We start from the raw sequence: 26000 nt of genomic DNA, 5'->3' as shown, positions 1-26000 counted from the left end.
TCACACATATCTAGCATTATATTTCCGTTGAAGTCGGTGTACCCGTCTAGATCTTCAATGTGGGCGTTCATGTCCCCTACCAATAGTACCTCCCCGGAACGTTTCAAATCTTCGATGTCCTTTTTTAGACACGCCACCAGTTTTTCGCTTTGTTCTTTGCTATCCTTACCCGTCCACAGGTAAGACACCCCTAAAGCCATCTCCCTACCCTCCACTATCCCTTTCATCCACACATGTTCTTTACAGCCTTCTTTCAGTCTCTTCCAATTAGTCCCCTGCCGTACCCGCGTACCTTCTCCTCCGCCTTTTCTCAATCCAGCCGTCTTGTTACAACCTTCCCATACATACTCTCCGATTACCGGAGGTTCCTCCAAGTCCCGTAGGTGCGTCTCGGTCACAGCGTATACCTCGATATCTTCCTCTTCTAGCTGCTTAGTAATCTCCATCCACTTCTCTCTTTTCCTGCCACCCTGCATGTTTATGTACGCGATATTCTGTTTCCCCCCTCTCTTCTTTACACGCCGTCGTCGTCCCTTTCGTTTGCCTTCACCTATCTGCACCAAACCCGCTATCTCCTTTTGCTCCTTGCATTTGTCTACGCCATCTTCGCAAAGTCCTGTGGGCCCCCTAAAAAAGCCACAGTTCGCGCCGCGTGTCGTCTTCCCATGGCTGCTCTCACCTGCCCGTATAAATGCACTCCGTCACGCTGGAACGCCCTTTTCCGGCCCATCCATCGGACATCCCTGTTTATGTCTACGACAGCGAAACTCAGCTCTTTGCCCAGCTAACGTATGTCTCGGTTTACCGCTACAACTTCCCTTTCCACATGTACCCCTATCCCAATTATCTCTGGTACTGTGCTCACGACGACCTGCACATGTGGGCACAGCGCCCGAAGTTCCTTCACCTTCTTTTCTAGCTGCTTGCGCACTCCCGCGCCCCTTCCCTGCAGAACGTCATTGGTTCCTTCTGCGATAATCACTAGGTTCTGCCCCTGCATATTTTCCCACATTTTATCCTTTGCCTTTTCTAACACTACCCTGACCGTCTGCCCCGGGAACACGCCAACCTTCACTCTCTCGTCCTCTCTCACCCGGCCTCTAATCTCCATTTCTGAGTACCGCATGTTGGAGTCCCCCGCCACGATCACCATGCGCCTTTCTTCCTTTTCCTGGCTGCCCCCCGGCGCGGCCACCTGCTCCCGCGCCGGCTGAGTCAGCGCCAGTCCGGGATCGTCTTCCGGCGTGGCGTGTTTGTCCTCGTCCTTCCCCTTCTCGGGGTCACTTGCCGACACATCTGCCTCGTGACCTGCTTCATCGTTTGTTGGGATGTCACCCTTCGTCGCCAGTTTGACCTCCATTTGCGCCAACCCCGCTTCGAGTGCCTTCCTTTGCTCTTTTTCGTCCTTCAACTCCTCCTGTAGCTCGCCTACCTGAACTCTGAGCTGCTCATTTTCTTCCTCGAGCCGGTCGAGGCACGACGCTAGCACACACACTCTGCACATGAAGTCCTGCCCTTCCGCGTCCTCGACCGACTCGAATCTCGTCTCCTCGAGCGGGTATTCGTGCTCGCACCCCGTGCACATCACACCCGGCTTCTTCCTCTGAGGCATGGTACTGCCCGTCCAAGTTGTGCCCTACTCTGGCTTACTTCACTGCCGCGTTCTCGCGCGCTCCCCTCCAATCTAAAAGTAAGCCGCAACGTGCGATTCTTTCCTACAGCATCAATTCTTCTTTCACAAATTACCAACGCTTTCAAACCGCCACGTGCAACAACCGCGCGACACCTCTGATTCGGTCACTTCCCTACGCTAACAACTACCGCCCCTTTCAACTAACTACATCTCTCTCTAAAACATGGTCACTCTAAAAAAGGAATAATAAATCTGAAACACTTATCCGTTTTCGTCGTCGATGCCTCCGCCGCGCTCTGTACGTCCGCACACCTCGACAGCTCGACAGTCTTTGAGTCGTTGACTACAGTGCCGCCGCTCTTTTCTGCGCGAAAGGAGCACCGCTCCGTGCCGCCGGTCGGGCCACTCTGGCGCGGCCGCCTTCATGGCGGTCGCCTTGAGCGGCGGCCCGCCATCTAGCGGGCGACCTATGCACTATTGCACAGCTGCGCCTCTAGACTCGAGAACTACTGGACACGGTGACGGCGAGACGAGGGACCTGCCCCGAGAAAGAGGAGCTTCGCCCCTAAAAAATTAAAGCTGTTCCACTCGACCTGAAGGCTGACGGAACCTGAAGGCTGAAGGCAGGGACTCGTCACAACAGGTTGTGGCGCCTTTATCCGCTCACTGCTACCACCCATCCCACTCTCCGCCTCCCTGTCTCATTCGTCTATTGATGAATTTAACACAGGTTTTTTTTTTTCTTTAAATAAAAACTTCCATGGGCATTTATAGATGCGTGAGAGCCTAATAAAAGTATTTGCGCATGTATTTCAAGTTTTCTTCGTATTTGTAAGCAGATATCACCAAATTGGAAGGGGTTTGAGGATGTCCAAAACGAAAGCAAAACTGCTCAGTGCACTATACGTAAAACTTGTTGAGTTGGTTTTTCAAGTCTACCGTACCTATAGAGGAAGCTGGGAAAGGCTTAAGAAGCGGCTGCTAATAAAAGAAAGAAAATAAAGTAACTCTGACAGGGTATTGTACGCTTCTCGAATAAAACCGGCAGTCATCCGACGGAAATCTGTTCAAATGGTGGAATAAACATGTGTCTTGTGAAACGTCAGTGGACGAGAAATTGTTTAAAAGTGTAAGAAACAGCGCAAAGGACAGGATGTAGAGTAGAAGACAAACGCGTGGCGCTTGTTTGTCTTGTTTGCAGCGTGTTTGTCTTCTGCTGTATGTCCTGTCCTTTGCGCTGTTTCTTACATTTTTAAAAGTGCAAAAACCAGCCCCCTTGCTCCCCATTCTCAGGAAATTGTGTCTCGTTGACTGTAACATGGGTGATTTTCAAAGGTGGTGGTTTTTATTAAACTACAGCTCGTGTTCGCTCGAATGTAAATATAAGGGAGTGACATTTCTTTTATTTTGTAATAGCGCGTAGAGTTTGCAATAACGCGAATGAGACTACGCAACTCTCGCCGTCGGAAAAGCAGGCTAAATATACTAAAACTGCGTTTCCTACGCAGTGTATTAGTTACATTTATGAAAACCACAAGAAAACGGAGAATTGACGACTGGAGTGGTTTCTATACACAATGTTTAGTTCGTTCAAATGTATCTCGACAAAAAGGCGGTATGAACTTGTAGGCAGCTTGGTCCAGCTGGTGGTGGCATTTATTCCAGTCACCTCCACTGCTCTTGTAACAGACTGTCCTTGCGTCAACTGGTCGTTGTTGGCTCCGCGGGGTCTCACTGCTCCTAACTGAACAGATGCAGGCCGCTTGGACGGGGATTATTGAGGCAGGTGTACAATGTATGAACTAATTGTTATCCTTGGGCGGCGGACAGGCAGCCAACATGTCGGAGACCACACAGTGGTAACTTTTCAGGTTTAAGAACAAACTGGTTAGGAAAGGGGTCTATGAGCTTGTGTGTTTTGCTGAGTGATCTTTTACGCATTCAGTATTTTCACCTACGACTGCAGTATTTCTTCTCTGAGTGCGTTTTTTGTGTTCTCTTGATGGTCTGAAAGGCATGTCACCCACTGTAAAATTGATATAATACTGTGGAGCAAAATGTAAATATTCGTGTTCGCTAACACGAGCCTATTAATTTCGGCCGGCACGCAAAAATGCTTTGTCTGCAATATTTGAAAAAAAAAAGGTGCACAAACGTTTGCATTCAGAAATGATTCGTGGCCGCTAAGCGCCGCTTCCTATTATCACGGGCAATACGTTTTCCAGACATTAACGAGGAATTATTTCAAAGCCGGCAGCAACTGATTTGCATTTCTTTTCGTTTTTACCATACGCAAGTGAATGCACTGAATTCTAGAGACCTTCCTAGTATGGTTACATTTTCTCTATAAAACACAAATAAATTAAACACCAATTAAACGTCGCTGTAAATCACGGATGTGGCGAGCACTAATTCATACGCGTTTTGTTGCGGTTGTTTATTTATTTTTTTTTTTTTCACAGATCTCTATTGTCCTGCCTCTGAATAAATTGTGCGGTTGGAAAGAAAAGTAATATCTTTGTGCAAAGCCAAATATTCGCACCTGGGGAACTGGTCACAGAATGATTACGATGAACCGTGAAGGGGTTATAAAATATTTTCTGTGAATTAGTTATGTTGTATTGTATTTCCGCATGATAGATGAAATATAAAACGCGTTTCAGGATTGCAAAAAAATGTTTTTCAATTATGAGCGGACGTTTCTGTTCCGCGAACATTTGGAATTGTGCGGGGTAGGGCAACGTTTCTCTTAACATGCAGTATTCGTATCTGCGACCTTCACTATGGCTTACCGTATCTTAAAAGCTTATGATAAAAGTTGTACTTACGTTATCACTTTACGTACTACATATTTCCTATTTTAACCCTGTTAAACTCCGCGGTGCATGGGATCTGTGCGTTCAGTCCTGCGATATCCTCTAAACGGTAGGCACTATCTGGAACAATAAATTAATGGTCAGTCGATTGTTTCTTCCGAATTCAGCGGTCGGAACAGCCTTCTCCGGGTAAACAAGGTTTCGAGAGCTTTTTCACCAGCAGGTATTTCCAACGGGCTCGTCTTACAGCCATACAAAAGTTAGAAACGTAAGGAAACATAGCAAACTAAATGTGTAATACAGAAGAAAAGTACAGTACAGTAACATCGTCTTCAAGGGAGCTCCAACAGCAATCCTACAAGTGTGAGAAGAGAATTTATTATAAAACCACATATCAGCACGCAGCGACTAGTGGTAACAGCGCTGCCCGAAAGAAAAACAAAATCCAATCAGTTTCCAAATACTCCGGGCAGTCAACACTTTGCACGACAAATGTCTATGGTGGTAAAACAAGCTACTCAGAAATCAATCCATAAAAAGTTCACATGCGTTCCCAGAAAGAGTTCATAAACTCGTTGAAAGTCAATACGGCACAATAGTGATGCTCAGGATGTTGTTCCTGGCCACTATGAAACGCGTGGACCAGCGTAACAGGAAGGCTTCTTCGCCTAGAACTGCCAACTCATTTTCCAAGTGACTCATAAGGATTGACAGCACACGCCACAACAATGGAAACATCGCCCGTTGCGGTCGGGCGCGAAGACACGCGGCACCACGATTTCGCCACAATACAAAAGCCCCAGCACACATCAGGAAGTTCACCAATGTGTCATTTGAACGTGTGCTCATTCTAAGTGTAACACCAAACAACCTCCTTAGCAAAGTCCAAAACGTTACCGCTACACGACACTGAAACAAGGCATGTTCCAATGTTTCAGTGTGCCCGCAGTGCGGGCACCGTGAGGAACGCACGATGCCGAATCTCGCCAGACGGTCACACGTTGGAAGAACTTGCCATCCACGCAACCATCCGAAATCCCTAACATCAGAAGGAAGCCCCGTCGAAGTCAGCTGATGCCAACGGACACCGCGTGATCTTGCTGTCTGCTGATTATCTAATTGGTTTATTGACAATTTTTCGCACAATTCGCTTGCTGTACTTTCTCTGAAATTTAGGCTTGGCAAGGTAGACTGGACGTTCCTCAGTGTTTTGACTACATAGGCATAAAATGGCGGTGACTGCTCAGCAGAGGGACCGGCAATGCGTTCGTCATAAAACATTGATCGGTAAGTTCCCAGAAAGTACTGCAGAAGCGCCCTCCCTGGGTACTCATTTGAGTCCACAAAGTCGAACACTGCGCGTACGGCCAGCACGCTACACATGGTTTGCAAGCAAGGCAGACTGACACCACCCATTGACTTGGGCAGTCTCAACAGCGCACGCGATACTGTTTCTGTCTTGCCCGCCCAAAAGAACGACCCGAACTTCGTGGCGAGCTGACGGGTGAAATGGCGCGCGGTTTCGCTACGTGTGCTACATAAAAAAGCGCCGCCGAGACGGACGACTTAATTATGTAGCTGCGCTCTGCGAGGGAAAGTCTGAACTTTGACGCAACCTCAAGACACTGCTCCGCTGTCTCGAGGAGGCGCTTCCACGTAATACGCGCCACTTCACCCGAGGAATGAAAAACCACACCAAGTACTCGAACACCCGTAACCCATTCTACATCGCCCGCTAGGCTAGATGCAAATGTGCCGAAGCGCACCGCCATACTTTTGCCCCTGTTCAGTCGAGCTCCAGACAGCTCACCGTACTCATAAAATAGCCGCATAAACGCTTGGTAGCTGTCCTCGTCCCGAATGAACAGGGACACATCGTCCGCATACGCAGACACCTTGACTTGGCTCTGGCTACGTGGCAACAGGAAGCCGCGGATGGCGGTGTTTGCATCGATACGGCGGAGCAGCGGGTCTAGACAAATGACAAAGAGCAGAGGCGACAAGGGGCATCCCTGCCTTATCCCACGGGTGACGGAGAACGGACTACTTAATAGTCCGTTGACAAGGAGTCTAACCCTCACGTTCGAGTATAGCAGTTCAAGCAATGTTACAAAGTCGGCCGGAAAGTGAACTCCACTTTTAAGCAGTAGCCACCAAGTGCAATGAGAGAAAGGCTCAAAGCGATGGAACAGTTGTTTTACAAGTGTAAAAATGAACACTTAATAAAATTTAAAATGCAAATCCTGAAAAGTGTTTGCTTACGCCTACAAAACCAGTAATAACCAATATCAGATTATTGTTTAAAAACGCAGGTGCCATTTAATTACTATGTACACAGTTATTTTTGCGTTGCGTACAATAATATATTTAAATTAGGGCTGCAAATTTAAATGCGCGTTTTGAAACCAAAATATTTCCTTAGCGATGGAGTTCTCTAGACCAAGAATATATTCTTTACCGCATTATACCTGCGTGTTTTCCAATTATAGAAATGCAGTCTGACTTCAAGGAACCAACCGTTGAAGTGGTAGTTGACAGCGCCATTAAAATTTACAAAAAAAAAGTACGGAAGATACAACTTTGCAAGGTTGCATAAAAGGGCGTCTAGCGGCACTTTTCGTTGATCTACGCTTGAACTCCTGTTACTTGACAATCTCCAGCAACAGCCAGCTGAAAAGTTCGTTCAGCTATGTGTCGATCGAGCGACGCCTCGTGTTCTGCTCTCGTTGAACATACTGCCGAGCTTCTTGGCGGTGACGGTGACAGCTTCAGCAGCCACTTTTGTAATGTGCGGGAGCGGGCTGACGTTTACTGGCGCACTTTTTCAAGCAGAACTTTCTATCTCTACCAGCCAACGGTTCTTCGTGGCGTGCGGAACACCAAACTCCCAGCGCGGCGGAGGTGGCAGCGGACGAAGGGGGGGGGGGGGAGGAGGGGAGCGAAAGTTTCATTCACGGAGCAGACTGTAGATGGCGCAGTGAATTTACCAAGCGTACGCGGCGGAAAAGTGCCACCTAACCGGTGGCGGCGTCGGCGGTACGGCTTTGTCGTCTGTTTCAGCGGAGGTTGTTTTGGGCCTTTTTTGGCGCAGCTTCGCGTCCACTGCGCGCTGCCTTCTCACTGCTTGATTAGCGTGTTCAACTGCACCTCCAGGGTAACCCCAACCTGACGGAATAAAGTTGTCGTACGGCAAACATGCGTTAAGGATTGGTTTGCAGGGCGGGAAAACAATACGTACAAAACACATACAGACATCTGGTCGCTACGAAACGCCTCCTTTTGCGCACTGTTTCCTACGAATGCACTCCGTTTTTCTAAATAGGTCAATGCCAAATTCATTGCGATTTAACGCGTATTACAGAAGGCGTAAGCAGCAACCGGTTGTGATGTATAGTGATTATAAAACTTCCCTCAGCTTCCGCGCGCTTCACAAATATACTAAAATAGGTAGTTTAAATCGGTATAAATGGGAATCACTTAGCTCACATGCCGAATTGTGTGGGTGCCTCCACTTGTGTCACGTGGTGGTGTAGCCCCAAGCGAGCTCATCAGGATGGCTAGGTTCCGCTGTCTCACCCTTCGAAAGGCGCTCCTCTGCGTTTGCTTTCTCCCGACTGACGCCCGTGCTACAGCAACGGCTTCCACCGCTCTAGCAAGGCTGTGGGTGACGCTGCTGCTGTGTTCGGGACGCCGCCCCCGTAAATTCCGGGAAACGGCTGGCAGAATCTATGGTTTCACTCATTTTAGAGCCATGTGTGGGAATTCAAGTGACGTAACACGGACCATTGTTGTGGGAGTCGGTCAAAGCATTGCTTTACATGCACCTTCACAGCGTAGATTGGAGCCATTTTTTTTTGTTTCTTAACCTACTGCGCTGTGGCACTTTCCCATAAGCTACATCTGCCTTTCCTCGCCCACGGTCGTTGTCCTTTGAATGCGCGGGACCTCTTGCTACTCTTCACTGGTTTCTAGCCTATCCGATATTTCTGCTAACATACAGTACTGTCTGCAAACCGTCAAACGTAAACTATCTAATACCAGTGTCACTGCTAGTTCCGTTCTCGCAAACTCCAATGGTTTTCTCACCTGTTTTTACACCACAGATTTTTCTCGTTTCTCCGGCAGAGAAGTACATTTGGTTCAGCTAAACGCTCTCAGCTATCCACGCGGACCACTGGAGGGCCATCAAGGTTAGCTAGATGTACGTGGTTATGATTTACTAAACAAGCCATTGAGTGCCAAGCTTTGCTGACACTGTGTCAACGCAGCTGTTTCGACTGTGCCAGCATTATTCTTTTTTTGCACAAATGTTTCTGCCTTGAGAAAAACCAATTTTTTCATCCAATTTCTGATCAATGGGCGAAGCTGCTCTGGCTACGTGGACTCTCCTAATTGATTTGATTTCATTATAGGGTTTAACGCGCCGACACAGCGCAGGTGATGAGGCGCGCCGTAATGGAGGGCTTGGGAGCAATTTTGACCACCTGGGGATCTTCAACGTGCGCGGAAATCTTGTACGCACGGGCGTTTTCGCTTTACGCCTCCATCAGAAAAGCGGCCACCGCAGCCGGAAATCGAACCCGCGACAGCGTGCTCGGCAGCGCAAATCTCCCAAAATTAAACCAAAATTTCGTAATCATGGTTACGGCTCTTAGGCTGGGGGTCTAATGGCTGCCATCAAGCAGAATCAACTCTGACGACCTAACAAACGTAGACAATTTTTCGCGTATGACAAAAAATCTTGCACTTTGAACAAATTCTGTAGGAGCTCGTTTCCTCTGTAGAACGCCGATATTGTTTGCGATAATTGTATTCCCAGCCAAGCAATTCCATTTAGAGGTGTAGACGACTTGCAGTTTGTATTTGTAAGATGAGATTTGCTCACCTGCCTTTCCCACATTGGTTGTAGGGTAGGCAATTTTTCGCGTATGAAAAAAAAATAATGCACTTTGAACAAATTGAGTGGGACCCTATTTCCTGTGTAGAACGGCGATATTGTTTGCGATAACGGTATTCCCAGCCAAGCAATTCCGTTTAGAGGTGTAGACGACTTACAGTACGTATTTGTAAGATTAAATTTGCTCATCTGCCTTTCCCACATTGGTTGTTGCACGGTCAAGCATTTACTACAGCCCCCTTTATTGTCCACTCCAACGCTGCTGACTCATTCCCAAGTAGTGTGTACTGCTCACAACGCATGGTGTCTCCTCGCCCGACTCAGCGCCCAACCCCGCGCACTCTGAGGCCGCCTTCTTTGCAGCACTCAAACCGTGTACTGTTATTGCAGCAGCCATGCCAAATTAAAACAATAATTATCTGTACACCCCTATTTCCGGTGACCTGTGTGATTACCGTATTGCCCCGCTAGTGAACTTCTAATTAAACGCGCCAAATCCCGATACAGCGAAACCATCAACAAAGCATACCGCAAAAGTGTACCAGCTTTCCTTGGCTTCCCGTTTCCCAGCGCTAGAAAATTGAATCTAGTTTAAACAGGGCAGTTAATATTGCCATGGCATGGCCTGTTGCACGGGCCCACCCACAAAGACCAAATTAATTATGCCTTGTGGAGCATCCAACCAACCAACTGCGCCCATCCAACCGCCTCACGTGCTGAAGAAGGCGAAGGGAGACACGCGGCAGGCGAGACGGAACTCGGTGGCAGCGGCACTAGGGCGTTCGTTTTTGTGAGGGACAAGGTCGCCTTTTAGGAAAACTGTTTTTCATTTTACGGCCAACGTCTTTGTCGTGAGTTTGTGCCTCGCTACACTGGTAAATACTGGGTATCATAAACCCTCTGCTTACGACTCCTCGTCGTCGCGTGCATCAAGCCCCAAGAAGCCAGCACCTGTTTACACCCCGGTTCATCGCAGCAGACGTCGACTCCTACCCCTCCCTCCTGAGTTCTCCACTTTTCCCGAGAAGAAGCCGTCGGCTCGTCATGTTCGTCAAGAACCGCCAATAGAACAAGGACAGCCTTCACAGGGGACTTTCCAACATCCCAGAGAGCCTGAAGTCTTTCATGGTGACTTGTTCGAAGACGTGGAGGACTGGCTCAATCAGTTTGAGCGCGTCGCGCCTCTTTTGAAGCGGGGACCCCCACATATCTGAGCCCAAGAAGTTGCGCTACCCTACTGCCATCGAACGATCCCCCCAGTACTGATGCCGCCACAACCATTGTTCAAAGAAAGCATCGTTGGTGAATACTGCTGTTCTGTCTGCAGTCAACGAGAGCATCCTGCGAGACCTCCTCCGCTCGATTGTACGCAAGAACTCCAGAAACACAATGTCCATCCCAACCAGCCAAGGGTGCTATTCCAGAAGGCCCTAGATTGAGATGAACTCGGGAAACACGAGCTCTAGCGACGCCCGCGTAACGTAATGGTAATGTTTCGAGGCGGATTTCAAGCGCTTTAAAATGCAATTCATGCTATGTGCTGATTATTGGGGTGACGTAACCAGTCCGGGGCAGCGCGTTCCGAGGAAACGCGACTATGGCGTGGCGCAAGCAAATCCAACTACATTACTTTATCGCGCTTTAATTTTATCAATCTGGTTTTCACTACAAAGTTCTTTTCTAGGTTCAGAGTTCAACAACAAATGGGGATATGTATAAAAGAGGCATCCATGAAAAACTACTTCTCTATAAACTAGCTGTTTTGGTTGTGTTCTCCAAGTGGTAGAAGTGTTTTGGTTCAAGTCATGTACGACGTCAGGGTGGAAATGGTTAAGCGTGATTGCATTGACGGGGCTGTGGTACTTCCAAAGGACTGGTTAAAGCTTCTTCGCATCCAGTCAACTGCAGAGTCTATAAAGTCATCCTGGGGTTGACAGCATGCTGTGGGGACAGACTTTTTTCGGGGTCGGTTCACGCTAGGTTCGGGATCGGAATCAGGCTCAAGCCTTTTGGGTTTGGTTCCACGTTGGGTTCTTGAGCATCCTTCCTTCGCGGTTTGTACCAGCTCGAACTGGTTCAGACGTTTCCAATTGTTTGTTGGAAAAAGAACCGTAGTGTTTTTTTTTATTCACTCGTTTAGCGTTGTGTTTCCTCCTTTCTTTCATGTCGGTATATAGACAGAGTCACAATGCAGACTTCAATGGGCGAAGTTAACTGCGCAATGCACTCTAAAATGGTTTCCATAGAAAGGTAACGATTACAACACTTTTATTAAAATTTCCTTCAATACTAAATATAAATTTTATTTATTATTGGCTCATCAACCCGCAGTAGTTTTGTTGTTGGCAAACAACGACAATGGCTTTACGTAGCCGCACTCTCCTCGCATCAATAATCGGGAATGCTGGCACGTAGCCTCCTGGCGAGTGGCAGCTCCCCGGTGCCACATTCTGCCCTCCCCCATCTGGATGACCGGATAAGGATCGTTTTACCGTTCATCAAGTCGTGCATTCTCACCAGAATCTTCTAACAAGCGGGCAGCCTTTCTGTCAGGAGGGCAGCTCCTCTATCATGCAGACTACCCGTAAATCCAGCAACGTTATTCGGGGCCAACGAGTGTCGCTGTTTAGTTACGCTAGTACCATCGAGTGTACATCGAGTGTCCATTGAGTGTCTGTGTAGCGGCACTAGAACCACCGAGTATCAAAGCTGCAGCCAAAAGTCCCCCCCTCTGCCCCCCCCCCCCCCCCCCCATGGGCCGGCTCGTGACAGACCGCATCTCCTCAAGTCTGTGTGCTCGCCAGAATCTTTTTGCCATGAGGCATAAATGCAGGCAGTCTAATATCAAGAGGGAATCTTTCTTGGCGGGCTGGGAACTTCCATTGGTAGCACCAAATGTCGCTCCTCACGGACGTACGCAAAAACACGCAAACTCTAACACGCATGCCCACGCACACCCACGCATGAACACAAGCGCGCGCACGCACGCACACTATTTTCGCTCAATTGGGTAAGTGACAACTGCGCTTTTACTTTTCGTGAATGCCTTAGCAGTGCTGGAATGCGAAACCTCTGCGGTGTAGGCGTCTTCCACCACAAGTCATGTGTGACAGGTGGCCGTTAGAAGGATTTAATTTTACCCACTTTCCACCAGCTATAGGGGACACGGGCAAATAAATTTGCTTATAAGGCTTCAGCAATAGATGACAGCGATTGCATTCTATTGTAGAGATAGTACCTTAGTGAAGTCCCATGCAGAGGCTGGGGTATTGTAAGGCTGCAGACCGGTAGTACAAGAAAAGGGAAGGCTTTGAGCAATTTCTTCCCATCAGACCAGTTCATCTTCCGTCGTTTTCTTTCTTACGTTACTTCCAAAAGTCTTCCCCATGTAAATACTTGTTCATAAATGCCTTGGATGAATACCACCAGGCAGCACATGTGCGTAAAGACATTTTATATCATTTTTGTCGTCGTAACATAAAAACTTTCCGATTTATTGCGCCAAAATAAATTGACTGGTCAAGCGGGAGCACGCGCCGCCAACTTTGCAAATTCTAAAGACCCTTGAAATGTCGACGTGGGCCACGTACGTACGTTGGCCATCCACGTAAACTGACCCTGGAAGCAACTAGCACGTTCTTTCAAACTGAAATCTCACCTTCCCATAGCCGGTTTAGTGATGATTAGGTACCGAAAGATGCCATTATTGTAAAGAAATCGCTAACCAAACGACGCATTTCCCTTCCTCAATTCCCTAGCATTGTTTCTATGAAGAAAACAGTGGCTGCTGCAGCCCCCTTTTGCGTCACGATAAACTGCAGGCAAGCACGGCATCGGTGATGTACAATTGAATAGAAGCAAACGTGTACAATGCTAAAAAGTACCATCTGTTTCCTCCTTTCCCGAAATGCGACGTCCTTCGCCCCTCCGGGTCACTCAGCAAAAAGTTTCTTCGTGGTACGCCGAATCAGTATTCACGCTGTCTTTAAGAAAAACGGATTGTGTTTTTTAAGCCACGCGAAAGTTTGCGTGTTGTGGTCGAAACAACCTTTCGTGCGTAGGTCATCCCCGCACGTCTCTTCGCCTAACAGAACCGCCTCAAGTTTCGACGAGTAGCTGCCAATCTGTGGATGCTAGGGAAGACGGTACGCGAGGCGTTGCGTACCGTTCGAAATACTGACCACAGCCAAAATATTCCTTCCCATGTTTATTAGCGCAACCAAAGCACGCAAAGAGTCATAGTAAATGAGGCTACCCGCAACGTACTATACAAGGGTCGCACAATTATCTTGCCGAGTATTGCACCAAAACCTAAAAGAACTTTTGGGCGTTTGAACTCGCCGCGTGATGTATTGGCTGGGCTCGCATATTTTTTTCTAGCCTTTTTGTTCACCGACGTTCGATCATAACGCTACAAAACTTCCAGTTAATTTTTTTATAAACCTGTGAAGGTGTATTGTGAATTTTTTTTCTCATACTATTTTCACCACCACCGGTACATGTTGCGCGCTATAGCCAGGAGTGGAAACACATGTCTTCCGGTTTTCGCTATTCATTCTCCTATTTTAGAAAACACACGCGGAACAGTGCTATACCCGCGTTCTCGGTAGGCGGAGGTATTGATATAGTGTGTCCTTAATTTGGTCATCGGTGTCTCTTTGCGATAATCGATAATCTATCTAATCCAAATTGATCAACACTCCAGTCCTAATAATCCACATTCCGCACCTACTTGACTCACTTATACAGCCCAGTCTACACGATAACTCGAATTAATCGGGTTTAATGCATGCACTCCTGATATTAAAGGTTCAGCAGTTTCGAGGTGACACCAAAATGCTATCGCTTCTCTTTTAAAAGTACAGCTAACAAGGCGACAAATGTTTTCGTTTTTTCAATTCTCATGCTTCCTTGGAACAGTAAACAAAGGACACGAAGTCACTGCACAGGGACTGCACTGCACTGCACTGCACTGTGGTGCAGTGGAGTTCTAGTGTTTGTGCCTGAGTACTTTTTGTGTATAAAGGTTTATCCAACAGAATAAGTGGAAGGCATGAACTTGCTGTTCATTATGTATCCAAAAGCCATTTCAAGAAGGACGGACCAACATTTCCAACACATTCTAAGCGTTCCACAATAATAAATATCATGCGCATAGAAACCATAAAAAAAGGTAATCATATGTTCCCTCGGGATATACGATCTGAAATTACTTATTTTTAAACCAAAGGAAGATTCAACCGTCTCTTTTTTATAATCAGATTCAATAGGGCCATAACTTGTTAAAAGGCAACTGGTTGATTAGGAGCTATCATGGTTATAGGAGGATTTGCACAACCTGGACAGACGAGGCTGGCTCATTATCATTGGGCAGTCTCTCTTTTTCTGTGCAATGCTTGGAGAACATCTCCTTACGAGACTACTCTGCTGTAAATCTAGAGCGTATAGAACTGCTCCGGGAACCGGTTCGGAACGGTTCCGTCAATTCGTTCCAGGTCCGGTTCAGTTTGAAAATGTTACGGGTTGGCTTTGGTTCCTGTTCCAGCCTAAAATGCAGATTTGGTTCGGATTTTCTGTTAGGTTACGCTTCCAATCTGACCACCTGATGGACACTAAAACTATATGGTAAAAGGGGCTCCGAATGTTCATTATAAAGAATGTAGCAAAATAAATGTTTGCCAGGAAAGCATGTATTTTGTAAAACTTTTTTGTAGCAAAACGGCAACAATATTTTTGTGCAAAATATAAGAGCGCTCCTGCCATTCAGCAAACGAAAGCGTCACCGCAGGCAGTGCAGTATCCACAGGCATGTATTCTTTTTCCTGTAAATAAGATAGATGCGAACAATCATACCGGTGTCATGACGCTATAAATTATAGGCCATGTTAGACATTGGCAGTGCAGGGTCTCAGTCTATAAAAAGACACCTCCCAGTATTCGCGGTGAGGTGTTTGAGTGGGGCCACTCAGCTTCTGACTTCAGCTTAGGGACTGGCGCCGCTGTCGTCCGCCACACTCCGCTTGTGTGTGTTTGTATGGGCGGGGATTGGGCAACAGTGTATGTGCTAGAAATTGCCAGCTTTGATGCTGTAGTGCGATTAAAAACGTAGTTCGAGCAATTCAGTTATGTTGACAGCTTCTGACACTTCTGGATAATTTAAAGCTGTATCCGGCACAGCTTTACAATTCACGAGGACAGAGCAGAAAACTCTCTAAAGAGCATCGCCAAGATGGTCGTGTTTGCTAGTGCACTTCCACTCCGTTTCCTTTACCGCAAACCATTGCACCCCCCCGTGTTTATCTCCACCATTACAACTTATTTGGGAAGTTCACTGCTCAGAGCTCGTCGATAAACCATCGAAATGCGTAGGCTCCCCTAAGTGTTTTTGAGATGCTCCTATGAAGACTCAACAGTCGATTCTATATACCAAGCAGCGGGCCCATACGCGGGTATCGCACAGATTGAAAAAAAAAAAACAGCGTTATTCTGTTTCTTTTGTGGTTGTTGACGTGTATCAGTTCCATGTTTTGTGTGTCCGACGCCTTAAGTTTTCTGCGACCTATCAAGTTTCTTATTAGGAGGATCGGGTATGTTTTGGAGGCCCGCAAAGTTCTCGTAGATACTTTCTTCGGGCTGTAAGGCATACAGTACCTTTTCCAAAAATAGGATTTCGTATCAGCTCCGGGGAAGAAGGTGCATGTCAGCAGCGTGCGGTGTTAATTCACATGCTAATACAACAAGACGGTAAATGAGAAATGGCGCAGGCAGCGTTGTTCAGAGTACTCGAAGGCGCTTTTTGTGCCACAAATTTCTATCGTAACCATCGTTATCATAACGAACTGACTAATAATGACATGATTACAGTGTTCAAGGCTTGATATGCTCGCTGCGGTACGCAATAAACCGTACAAGTTCTGGTGCCCATCATAAAAAGAATCAGAACTGATGAACATGCCCAGGCAGCTCTTTATTGTTTTCCAACTCTTTCAGGAGTAAAGAACCAATCTTAGCCGCGCGCGATGCGGCTCTATGAATCGAACAAATGTACTCATGCTCCTTTTTTCCTGGACTGCGGACACTGCCCAATAACCAGGTCGATTTTACTGTTAGCGCTTTTTCCCCCTCCGTGTCGTTCTCGTCCGTGTCCTTCTCTTTAGTGCAGTTTTACTATAACGTATATCTCAATATTAGAAAATGTGCCTGTATTTTTGTTACTGTATTTTTAACGTACACGTGACCAGCAATTGTGCATCTGTGCGTGCGTGTGCGCATGCGTGCGTGTGTACATGCGAGCGTGTTCTTGCAGGTGCGTGAGTGCGCGTGCCGCGTGAGTTCGTGTGTTTGCGTGTTCGCGTGCGTGCGTGATATGTCAAAAACGTGTTATGGCGGAGCACTTCGTGGAAATCGAATACGGCTAACTTCTCTCCGCACTGCATTTTTACACTCCGTACTGAATTTTTATCAGGACTGAAAAGCCGTGATGAAAAATTCGTCTCTGATTCCCAGGTCTCTATGATTTTGTTTACCTTTACAAATATAAAAGGACGTCAAAACCATGATTACTATGTGGGTGAAGCGTTTATAACGCCGCGCCCTGTATACAAACAGTCCGTTCAATCATCCGAGCTTGAACTGACCACGTTATTGGTATCGTCTCAATTGTGAACTTCTTGCTCAATATCTCCACACTAGTTGGAAGCGTGGTATAAAACTACCTCGCGCCTCTAGACACAGAATGTTAGTTCAACCTTATCCTAAATTTTTTTGGCCACCCATTTCTTTCTTTCTTTCTTTCTTTCTTTCTTTCTTTCTTTCTTTCTTTCTTTCTTTCTTTCTTTCTTTTTCTTTCTTTCTTTCTTTTTCTTTCCTTCTTTCTTTCTTTCTTTATTTATATTGTTCTTCCCTTATTTTTTTATTTATACATTCGTTTCATTTTGCTTCCTTATTTCTTTTCATCAAATAGCCCCCGCGTCCGTCCAACCGTCCTTCTGCCGTGCGTCCGTACACTGGTTCACCCATCCATCCATCCAACGTCTGGTCTAATCGGCCAGTCCATCCGAATCTAGCGTTATCCTCTTTAACACATCTTAATGCTATATGAACCTTGTTCTACCATAAATGCACCTTGTCAATAATACTACACATCAATCTACTGATCCCTTCTTTCTTCTTATTTAGTTTAAATTTACAATATTCGTTTTCAGCATGTCCTAACGTTTTCCTGCAAAGCCCAAAATACTCTAACCGAATGCAATACGTCATAATGACTGCCATTCACAAGAATTGTTTTGAATACAGTATTCGACAGTTTCAACCACCTTAATTCATATAATACCATAGTGTGCTTTATACCTGCTGCGACGCACTTCGCGCCTACTGCTTTGCTGAACCTTTCTCTTAATTTCTCAAAGCTCTGCTTTGAGAGCTTTGTGATCGACTGTAAGGTTTGGCGCGCCGACGCAACGCTGGCGATGACGTGCGTTGACGTGTAGGGCTCCGGATTAATTTTGACCCCCCGGGCATCTCTAACGTGCACCAAAATGGCCTACACACGGTCGTTTTTGCTTTTCGCCTCCACCAGAAAAGCGGCCGCTGTGGCCGGGAATTGAACCAGCGACCTCTGGCTCAGCAGACAGCTTTGGGGCATGGAGATCAAAAACACTTGTAGCGTAACCAAACAAAGCTCTGCTGAAAAATGCATTTCACGGGCTTTACAAAAGCCATATGCATACGACTGAAATAGCTCTTTTCGTAACTAAACATAATTCAAATTTTAAAATTTAAAAATAAATAATAAATATAAGGAAATACAATTTATTTATCCGGCCTCAGGCCAATAACTGACATCAAAAAGTAAGCATGCTGTTTAGCACTTTTGTTTGTTTGCGTGGACATTTTAGAAGGCATTGATATTTGTGAGTCCCTACGGCTGCATATAAAGGAAGAAAATTGTAGGTCTATGTTTTACCACAGGGCGATCTAAATTCTAGTCACAGCCTTTTAACACGAAAGTGTTTTACGCCGGGGTACTTCAATATCTTTCGGCGTCGTATCCGTCACGCAAATGACATCGCCAGACAAACTTGGATTGACGTGGCGGCGACGGAATTGTAGCCACGAACTTTTTCGCCGCAACCGGAGGTACGAAACACGCTCCAGACTGGGCTATGAACAGACGCCTTATATCCGTACTTTATAACAAACGCGCCGTATATCCTTATTATCAGATGCTACAGCCATCTAGGAGAGGCGAAGCGAAGTAGTGCATCGTGACGCCAAAGAGCGCCGACAGTTGGCGCCTCCGTGGCAGAACTTACGCGTACGGGGGAAGCGCAAGCAAGCTGCGTAGAAGCCGACTTGCGGATATCGCGTTCGTAAGACGGTGCGCTGCTCCTTTCGCTGCAGCGGAATGTGTTTTCACAAAGCGATTTGCTCACAACCCGCTTGGTTTTGTTTTCATGGCTGGTTTGCGAGCACCTGTCATTTCAGTCAGATTTACGCAATGCTCCGGCGCGTGCTATGCTGTGTCTAACGTTGATGAGGATAATGGTGCCATACCGACTAAATAAAAAAGCGACCTGCAAGTTCGCATCGACGCACAGTAACCATTCAATTGCTCGTGTGAAGGCAAATTTGCCTGTCGTGCTTTACCGGTTCCTATGAAAAAGGGAACTACACTTACCTTAAAAGTGTACGCACTCATCCATAGCTACTTTTAATTGCAATTAGATTACAAAGTATTGTTTCCTCATTTTGCTTTTGACTTCTACGTTCTAGTGATATAATTTTCAGGTTCTGAGATGCATTCCTTGCACACAATAATCAAGACTGGTGTATTTATAATTAAATATATATTCAATATGCATGATGAAATGTTTGTATTAGGCGGAAACTGTCAAACGCGATAAATGAAATCAAAGAGGTGGCCTACAACACATTTTTAAGGCGAGTATTAAAATACGCAAATTCTGTATGGAGCACGAACCAAAAGGGATTACCAAGGAAGGTAGAAAAGGTACAGATGATTACCACCGCTCCAACTTTGTAACAAATAAGCTTCATTAGTGCGTATTCGAATTATTCCCGGTTTAACCCCTTTTTTGTTGCCTATAAATGTACTGAAAAGGGGTTAATAGGCACTGCGGAATCGTCTTATACTTCATTGATGACACGAATGTGTTGTATTGTGAATTATCTGTTTTTAAACCACCCTTTTTCCTTGGGCTGTTTAAAATCTGGATGCCGCTTGAGCTGTTAACTATTAAATTAACATTACATTATATTCACAGGCACAGATTGCATCATGAATAGCAAAACCACCTCCTCTACTTTTTGGATGATTCAGGTACAAAGGCGTAAACACATGTGACATGAAATTACGCGTGGTTGTTGCACCATCTTCCCTAAAGATTAGCATGTCCAATAGAAGTTTGCAGGAAAATTATCAGCGAAGAAATGTCGTCTCGTTTTGGGGGCACTGATCGGGCATAAATGTGTAGTACATTGAGCTATTTTCTACATTTCTTTGGGCACCGACATGGCCAATATCCTGTGGAGGAAAGTAATAGGTAGCTTTCCCCGAAGATCACAAAAACATCCACAATGTTTTTCTTTTTCCGGGTGCGTGTAAAGCCCTTACTACATAAAGCGATTTCGCCTGCGAATTCGCTGATGCGGCGCCGCTAGTGCGGCAAAACCACCTTTTTTTTTACTGCGGCAAAGTACCAAACATTTGAAGCGGTCGAGCAAACGCCGCTCGTGCGGCGTGTGCGGCGTAGAGGGGCCGGAACTGCAGCCAATAGGAGCACAGCTCGGCACTACTTGCACGCTTGGAAACCAGATGGCGTTGCTTGTATGAGCGCGACAAAAGCGCGGGCACACCAAAACGTTTGTCTTTTCTGCTGTGTGAGCGTATATTGATAAAGAATTGGCGATTCTTTTATAAAACCGCAAATAAGCTTATATTTACCGCAATACAGGCAGAAACAACTTACCCAGAAACTAAATAAAACCACCCTTGTTAAAATCACAACAACCTTTGCTGGTGGCAAACCTAATTCAGTCTGCAAAGAAGGCGCATCTGAAATGCGAAAATCGCGGAGTTCGCAGGCCCAATGTAGACGACAATTCCAGGCATTGCGAACTTCGCAAGTGCGAATGTTCGTTTCAGCGGATTCGCAGGCGAAATTCGCTCCATGTAGAACGGGCTAAACGCAGTCTCCGTAGGGAAGATTTTGTTGACATCTCTGTCTTGCCTGATTCCTGCTATGTGTGACTTCTCTGGTCGACGGGAGAAAATGATGTTCTTAATCGAAACTGTTATGTCGGCCGGACGGTGCGGCCGAACGGATGCACCACACCACACATCGTAGCCCAGACGAACGGAAGTCTTTATTGAAGGATGTCTGTCCTATATATATACATACTATAACGAGTGTGGCGCCACATCTTGGCGTCTACAGATGATCGCAGATGAGTGGCGGCACCTGGTGCTATTGCACGACACTACATCTTTCCCTCCCTGGGAAGAAACGTATGAATCATTAGAAAGTCCAGTCCGCACAAAGCAATCACAATTGCAGTCACTGTCTGTACACAGAAATCACAAAACAGTCACTGTCTGTACACAGAAATCACAAAACAGTCACTATCTGTACACAGAAATCACAAAACAGTCACTATCTGTGTGAACACTCACTGCTGTCAAATCACTGCACGTAATCTTGGAAGCGCACTGGAGGTCTGCGATTTCTCCTTGGCCGGTCAGGCGGTGGCTCGGCATCGCGTCCATTGCCCTCTACCGGTACACTGCACTCCTCCGTGCGAGAGCCTGAAGCCAGGCTATGCGGTTGCGAACCTTGCGGCTGTGGTGGGCTCGGCGGCACGGGTAGTGGTACCGGGCGTGAAGGAGACGCAAGTTGATCAGCGGAACTCGCTTCCTGCGTTTGATGCGGATCAGCAGGCGTAGTGATCGAAGTTTTCGATGGTACATCTCTCCTGTGACAGTCTGTCAAAGGGGGCATGTCGTGCGCGCCAGAGATGTCTACGTTAGTTTCTTGCTCTGGCGATGCCTCTTTTGGTACCGCTGACAGCTGCGAAGCGTTCCAGGTTCGACCGTCTTCCAGATAGAAAGACCAGCGGCCGATTCTTTTGAGGATTTTCAATGGTGGTCCATAACTTGGAGTGCCCTTTGGTCCGGGAATTGGTTTTTTCACTCGTACGTAGGTGCCCACTTGGAACTTGGGGACCCTAGCAGCTCGCCGTTGATCAGCGTAGGCCTTGCTCTTCCGTTGATGCTCTGCGACTCTTTTCCTGAGCACGCTCATCTCCCGCGATGGATCTGTGCTGAAGTCGGCCGTAGGCTGACCAATCACATCCAGCGATGTTCTCATGTGTCGGCCATGTAGAAGAACGGCCGGTGAGAGACCGGTGGTGCTGTGAGGGGTGGCTCTGTATACTCCTAAGTATTCAGTCACAGTTGCCTTCACTGGACGCTGCTCCAGCAGGGCCAGTTGAATGTACGACTTCAGTACACGATTAAATCTTTCCACTAGACCATTTGCCTGTGGGTGGTATACGGCAGAAAAGATGTGCCTGATTCCACGGTCTTCAAGGAAGGATTCAAATTCCCTCAATGTGAACTGTCTGCCGTGATCAGACACTATCTCTGTCGGGTAACCCTCACGTGCGAAGAGTGAGAGTAGAAACTTCGTCACCGTGTGGGAGGTAACATCAGCGCAAAAAGCCACTTCTGGCCATTTCGAAAAATAGTCAACTACTGAAATGGCGAACCTGCAGTCTGTAGGTGCACGCTCGAAAGGACCAACAATGTCAATAGCTATCTTGTCCCAAGGTTTGTCAGGAAGAGGGATTGGCTGCAGTGGTGTGGGCGAGTTCTTGGCACTTTTGTCCGCGCTCTGACAAATGGCACAACTGCGGATAGTTGTTTCAACGTGTTTGTCTAACCCTGGCCACCAATACTTCTCTCGTAGGCGTTGTTTGGTTTTCACGATACCAGGGTGCGATTCGTGAGCCAGCTGGACAAAAGTGGCTGTGAGCTTGGCGGGGACTACGATGCGCTCAGTACGCAAGAGTATGCCATCAACCACTGTCAACTCCTTTCGGACTTCATAGTAGGGAGTCAGGTTAAGTGCCAGGTTTTTGCGTGGCGGCCACGATGTCTGTACGTAACGGGCAACGTCTTGGAGAGTGCTATCCTCCGCGGTTGCATGCTTCAGTTCATCGTGATGTACACACATTACGAGAGACACTATTTCTTCTTCTGACTCGGGGCCACCTTCAGTGTCTGGAAGAGGTAGCCGGGACAAGGCATCAGCTACCTTGTTGTGCTCACCACGCCTGTACTGCACCGTGAAGTTGTACCGCAGTAACCGTGCAGTCCATCTTGCTATGCGGAGTGGTCGCTGTCCTGTGCCTTGAGCAGAAAGCAGGGCTACTAGAGCTTGGTGATCCGTTTGCAGAGTAACTGGACGACCCCATAGGTACACATGCCATTTCTCTAGAGCCCACAAGCAAGCTAGAGCCTCACGTTCACCAGTCGAGTACTTCCGTTCTGCTTCCGTCAATGTTCGTGACGCGAATGCCACAGTTCGAATGTGCCGACCATCAACTTGTTGCAGTACTGCACCTAAACCATATGCGGATGCATCGGTGGCTATAATGACGGGAAGTGCTGGATCGAACATTTGTAGTACCCTGTGGGAGGCTAGGAGGCTCTTTACTCTTGTAAGACTGTTCTCAGCAGCAGTGTCCCAGTTAAAAGGAGTGTCCTTACGAAGAAGTCTGCGCATGGGCTCCACTTCCTCTGCTAGGCGTGGAACAAATCTAGCATAGTATTCTACTAGTCCCAGGAACGACCGGAGCTTGCCAGCATCTGTAGGGGTGGCAGCGTGAACAATGGCGTCAACTTTGGTCTGAAGGGGTGCTACTCCTTCGGGGCTAACGCGGTGACCAAGAAACGAGAGTTCGGATGTGTTGAAAACACATTTGTCATTTAGCTTGAGCCCAGCGTGTGAAATTCGTTGCAGGACTTCCTCTAAGTTCCGCATGTGCTCCTTCTCCGACTTGCCGAAGATGATGACGTCGTCCAGGTAGCAGAGAACGCCTTTGCATCCCTGTAGAATTGACGTCATGAGTTGCTGGAATGCTGCTGGTGCTGAGGCTAGGCCGAAACATACTCTCTTAAATCGGAAAAGGCCATCGTGCGTTATGAACGCTGTAATATCTCTACTGTCTGGATGAAGCAGAACCTGGTAGTATGCGGAGGCCAAATCCAACTTAGAAAAGTAACGGGCACCGTTCAGGGCATGCAGCAACTCTTCTGTGTGTGGCAGGGGAAAGCTGTCGACCACCACAGCTTTGTTAGCTTCACGGAGGTCCACGCAGATACGAATGCTGCCATCTTTCTTGCGAGCTGCAACAATAGGGGAAACCCACTCTGACGCATTTACGCATTCAATGACATCAGCAGAAAGTAGGTTCCTCAGTTCGTCGCTGACTGCTTCTCGCACTGAAAGTGGTAGGCGTCTGAGCTTCTGCGTGACAGGAGCTACCGACTGTTTGAGCTTGACCCGATGCTGTACACCTTTGGCAAGTCCTAGCTCCGGTGAAAACAAGTGTCCGAACTTGGCCCATAATGAAGTAGGCATACCAAACTTGGGTGGACCCAGTGGTGGCTTCGTGGTGGGCGGAGACAACTTGTTTGTGTCCTGCGAATGCATTTCGGGGCGTAGCATTTTGGGGCCTTTTGTGTCGACGTTCGGTTCAGCGGCCATATTAAGGCAGCGCAATTCTGTGCCTACAATCTGGAGACCAAGAGCTTTTACAGCATCAATACCCAGGAGTGATGTTCCACCTGGTGTAACGTGAAACGTTACCACAGCCGTTTCTGATTTGTACGTTACGAGGGCGGTGAACTGGCCATGCACAGGAATCTTCCGACGTGAAAAATCCAGCAAGGTTATTTGCGACTTTTTCAGCTCAACTTGGTCTCTGAACCGGCTCCTAAAGTTATGTTCTCCCATTATCGACACAGCTGAGCCAGTGTCCACTAAGAATGTTATGATGCACGGGCGTGATGCCAGAGCAACAGGTTGAACCCCGACATCAACGTAGACGCCCGTACGCTTCTCAGCGTGAACAGTAAGAATGTTCACGACACTCTCAGCGTCTTCCTCTGAAACGATTTCGGCAACTCGAGCCGGGCGTCGTCCACGTCCGCGACGCGAATTTCGGCAGTACTGTTGAAAGTGGCCTCGGCGGCCGCACGCGAAGCAGGCTCGACCGCGGGCTGCACAGGCTGACGGCTGGCAGTTTTGTGCGCCGCAGTTGCCGCACACGTTTGTGTTTACGGAGTACGGGACGACGGCGCTAGCAATCTCCGGTGCAGGCGGACGAACGAAGCCGGAGCGCGAAGAGCTAGGCGTACTACGTCGGTTGGTACTGCTGGACTGGCGTACATGTCTGCGACGGCCTGCCGGGTTGCGTCCGCGGTTATGTTGTGGTACTACTCGATCCACAGGGGCTGTTCCGAGAGCTTCGGATTCGCGCTGCACTTGCTCGCGAAGAAGCGCTATCTCCACGGCGCGGTCGAACGTGAGCGCGTCACCCTCGAGCAATAGCCGCTCCCGTAGGCGCGGGCACGTGACCCCGGCGACGAACTGGTCGCACAGATTTGTATCCGCTTGCGCGGCGAAGTTGCATGACGAAGCCAGTTCGCGAAGCGCAAGAGCAAACTCCGATATCGGCTCACCGTGCAGTTGACGACGGTCACGGAAGCGATGTCGCTCGACGCGTACGTTGCAAGTAGCGGAAAAGTGTCGAGCCAGGGCTTGAACAGCTGCGTCGTACTCGTCCGGTGGCTGTGCGAGCTCGGCATCGGCTTGTTTGATCTCTGTTGTTCCAACTGCAGCGGTGGTTGCAGAAGGCGTAACCGTCTGAAGGGGGGCGGTTCCCGCACTCGGATGCGCGGGCGGGTGGTCTGGGGCGTTCGGTGGTGGTGGCGGTGGCAGGGCGTCGAAAATTCGTTGTCCTTCAGGTCCGAGGCAGTGCAGAAGGAGGGCTCGGCGGCGGGCCGCCGATAGCTCAGACGCTCCAGAGGCGAGCGTGAAGTTTTCGAACAGGCGCAGCCATCGCGGCCAGGGGATGGCGGGCGTGCCTGGTGAAACGAGGAACGGCGGCGGCGGCGAAATTCCGGGTAGCATCCTCGTCGCCAGTTTGTTATGTCGGCCGGACGGTGCGGCCGAACGGATGCACCACACCACACATCGTAGCCCAGACGAACGGAAGTCTTTATTGAAGGATGTCTGTCCTATATATATACATACTATAACGAGTGTGGCGCCACATCTTGGCGTCTACAGATGATCGCAGATGAGTGGCGGCACCTGGTGCTATTGCACGACACTACAGAAACTAACATCCGTTCATGGCCGCGCTTAGGCACGCTACAAATTTTGGAAAGCTTCTTTTCTGCACAAAAAAAATCTAAATTGTTAATTTTCTTTGATTAGTTAATTATAGCAAACACCAAGAAACCTCAGTGGGCTTTAAAGCCTGAATGTTAAATACGAATAAAATTACATGTAATATACGATAAAAAGTCACAAAACGCGAAGATATGTTTGTCGTTTTT

At 47.7% G+C, this 26000-nt stretch overlaps 1 protein-coding gene across 1 annotated transcript in view; it reads right to left on the bottom strand.

The window, feature by feature from the left end:
- Positions 1 to 25711, bottom strand: part of LOC144163742 (uncharacterized) — a 167986-nt gene extending 142275 nt beyond the window's left edge. Inside the window, exons 1-2 of the mRNA XM_077694479.1 lie at positions 24798 to 25711; positions 23664 to 23780 (exon numbers count right to left, since the gene is read on the bottom strand). Of these exons, the coding sequence (XP_077550605.1) occupies positions 23664 to 23780; positions 24798 to 25569 (889 nt within the window). The 5' untranslated portion in view covers positions 25570 to 25711. The remainder of the gene's footprint in view (positions 1 to 23663; positions 23781 to 24797) is intronic.
- Between the last annotated feature and the right edge of the window lie 289 nt (positions 25712 to 26000).

This window comes from Haemaphysalis longicornis, unplaced genomic scaffold (assembly GCF_048455015.1).
Source record: "Haemaphysalis longicornis isolate Haplotype H1 unplaced genomic scaffold, Haemaphysalis longicornis Haplotype H1 scaffold_13, whole genome shotgun sequence".
NCBI classification, from domain to species: Eukaryota; Metazoa; Arthropoda; class Arachnida; order Ixodida; family Ixodidae; genus Haemaphysalis; species Haemaphysalis longicornis.
The sequence above is the reverse complement of the archived record's forward strand: the minus strand, read 5'-3'. Positions and strand labels throughout refer to the sequence as shown.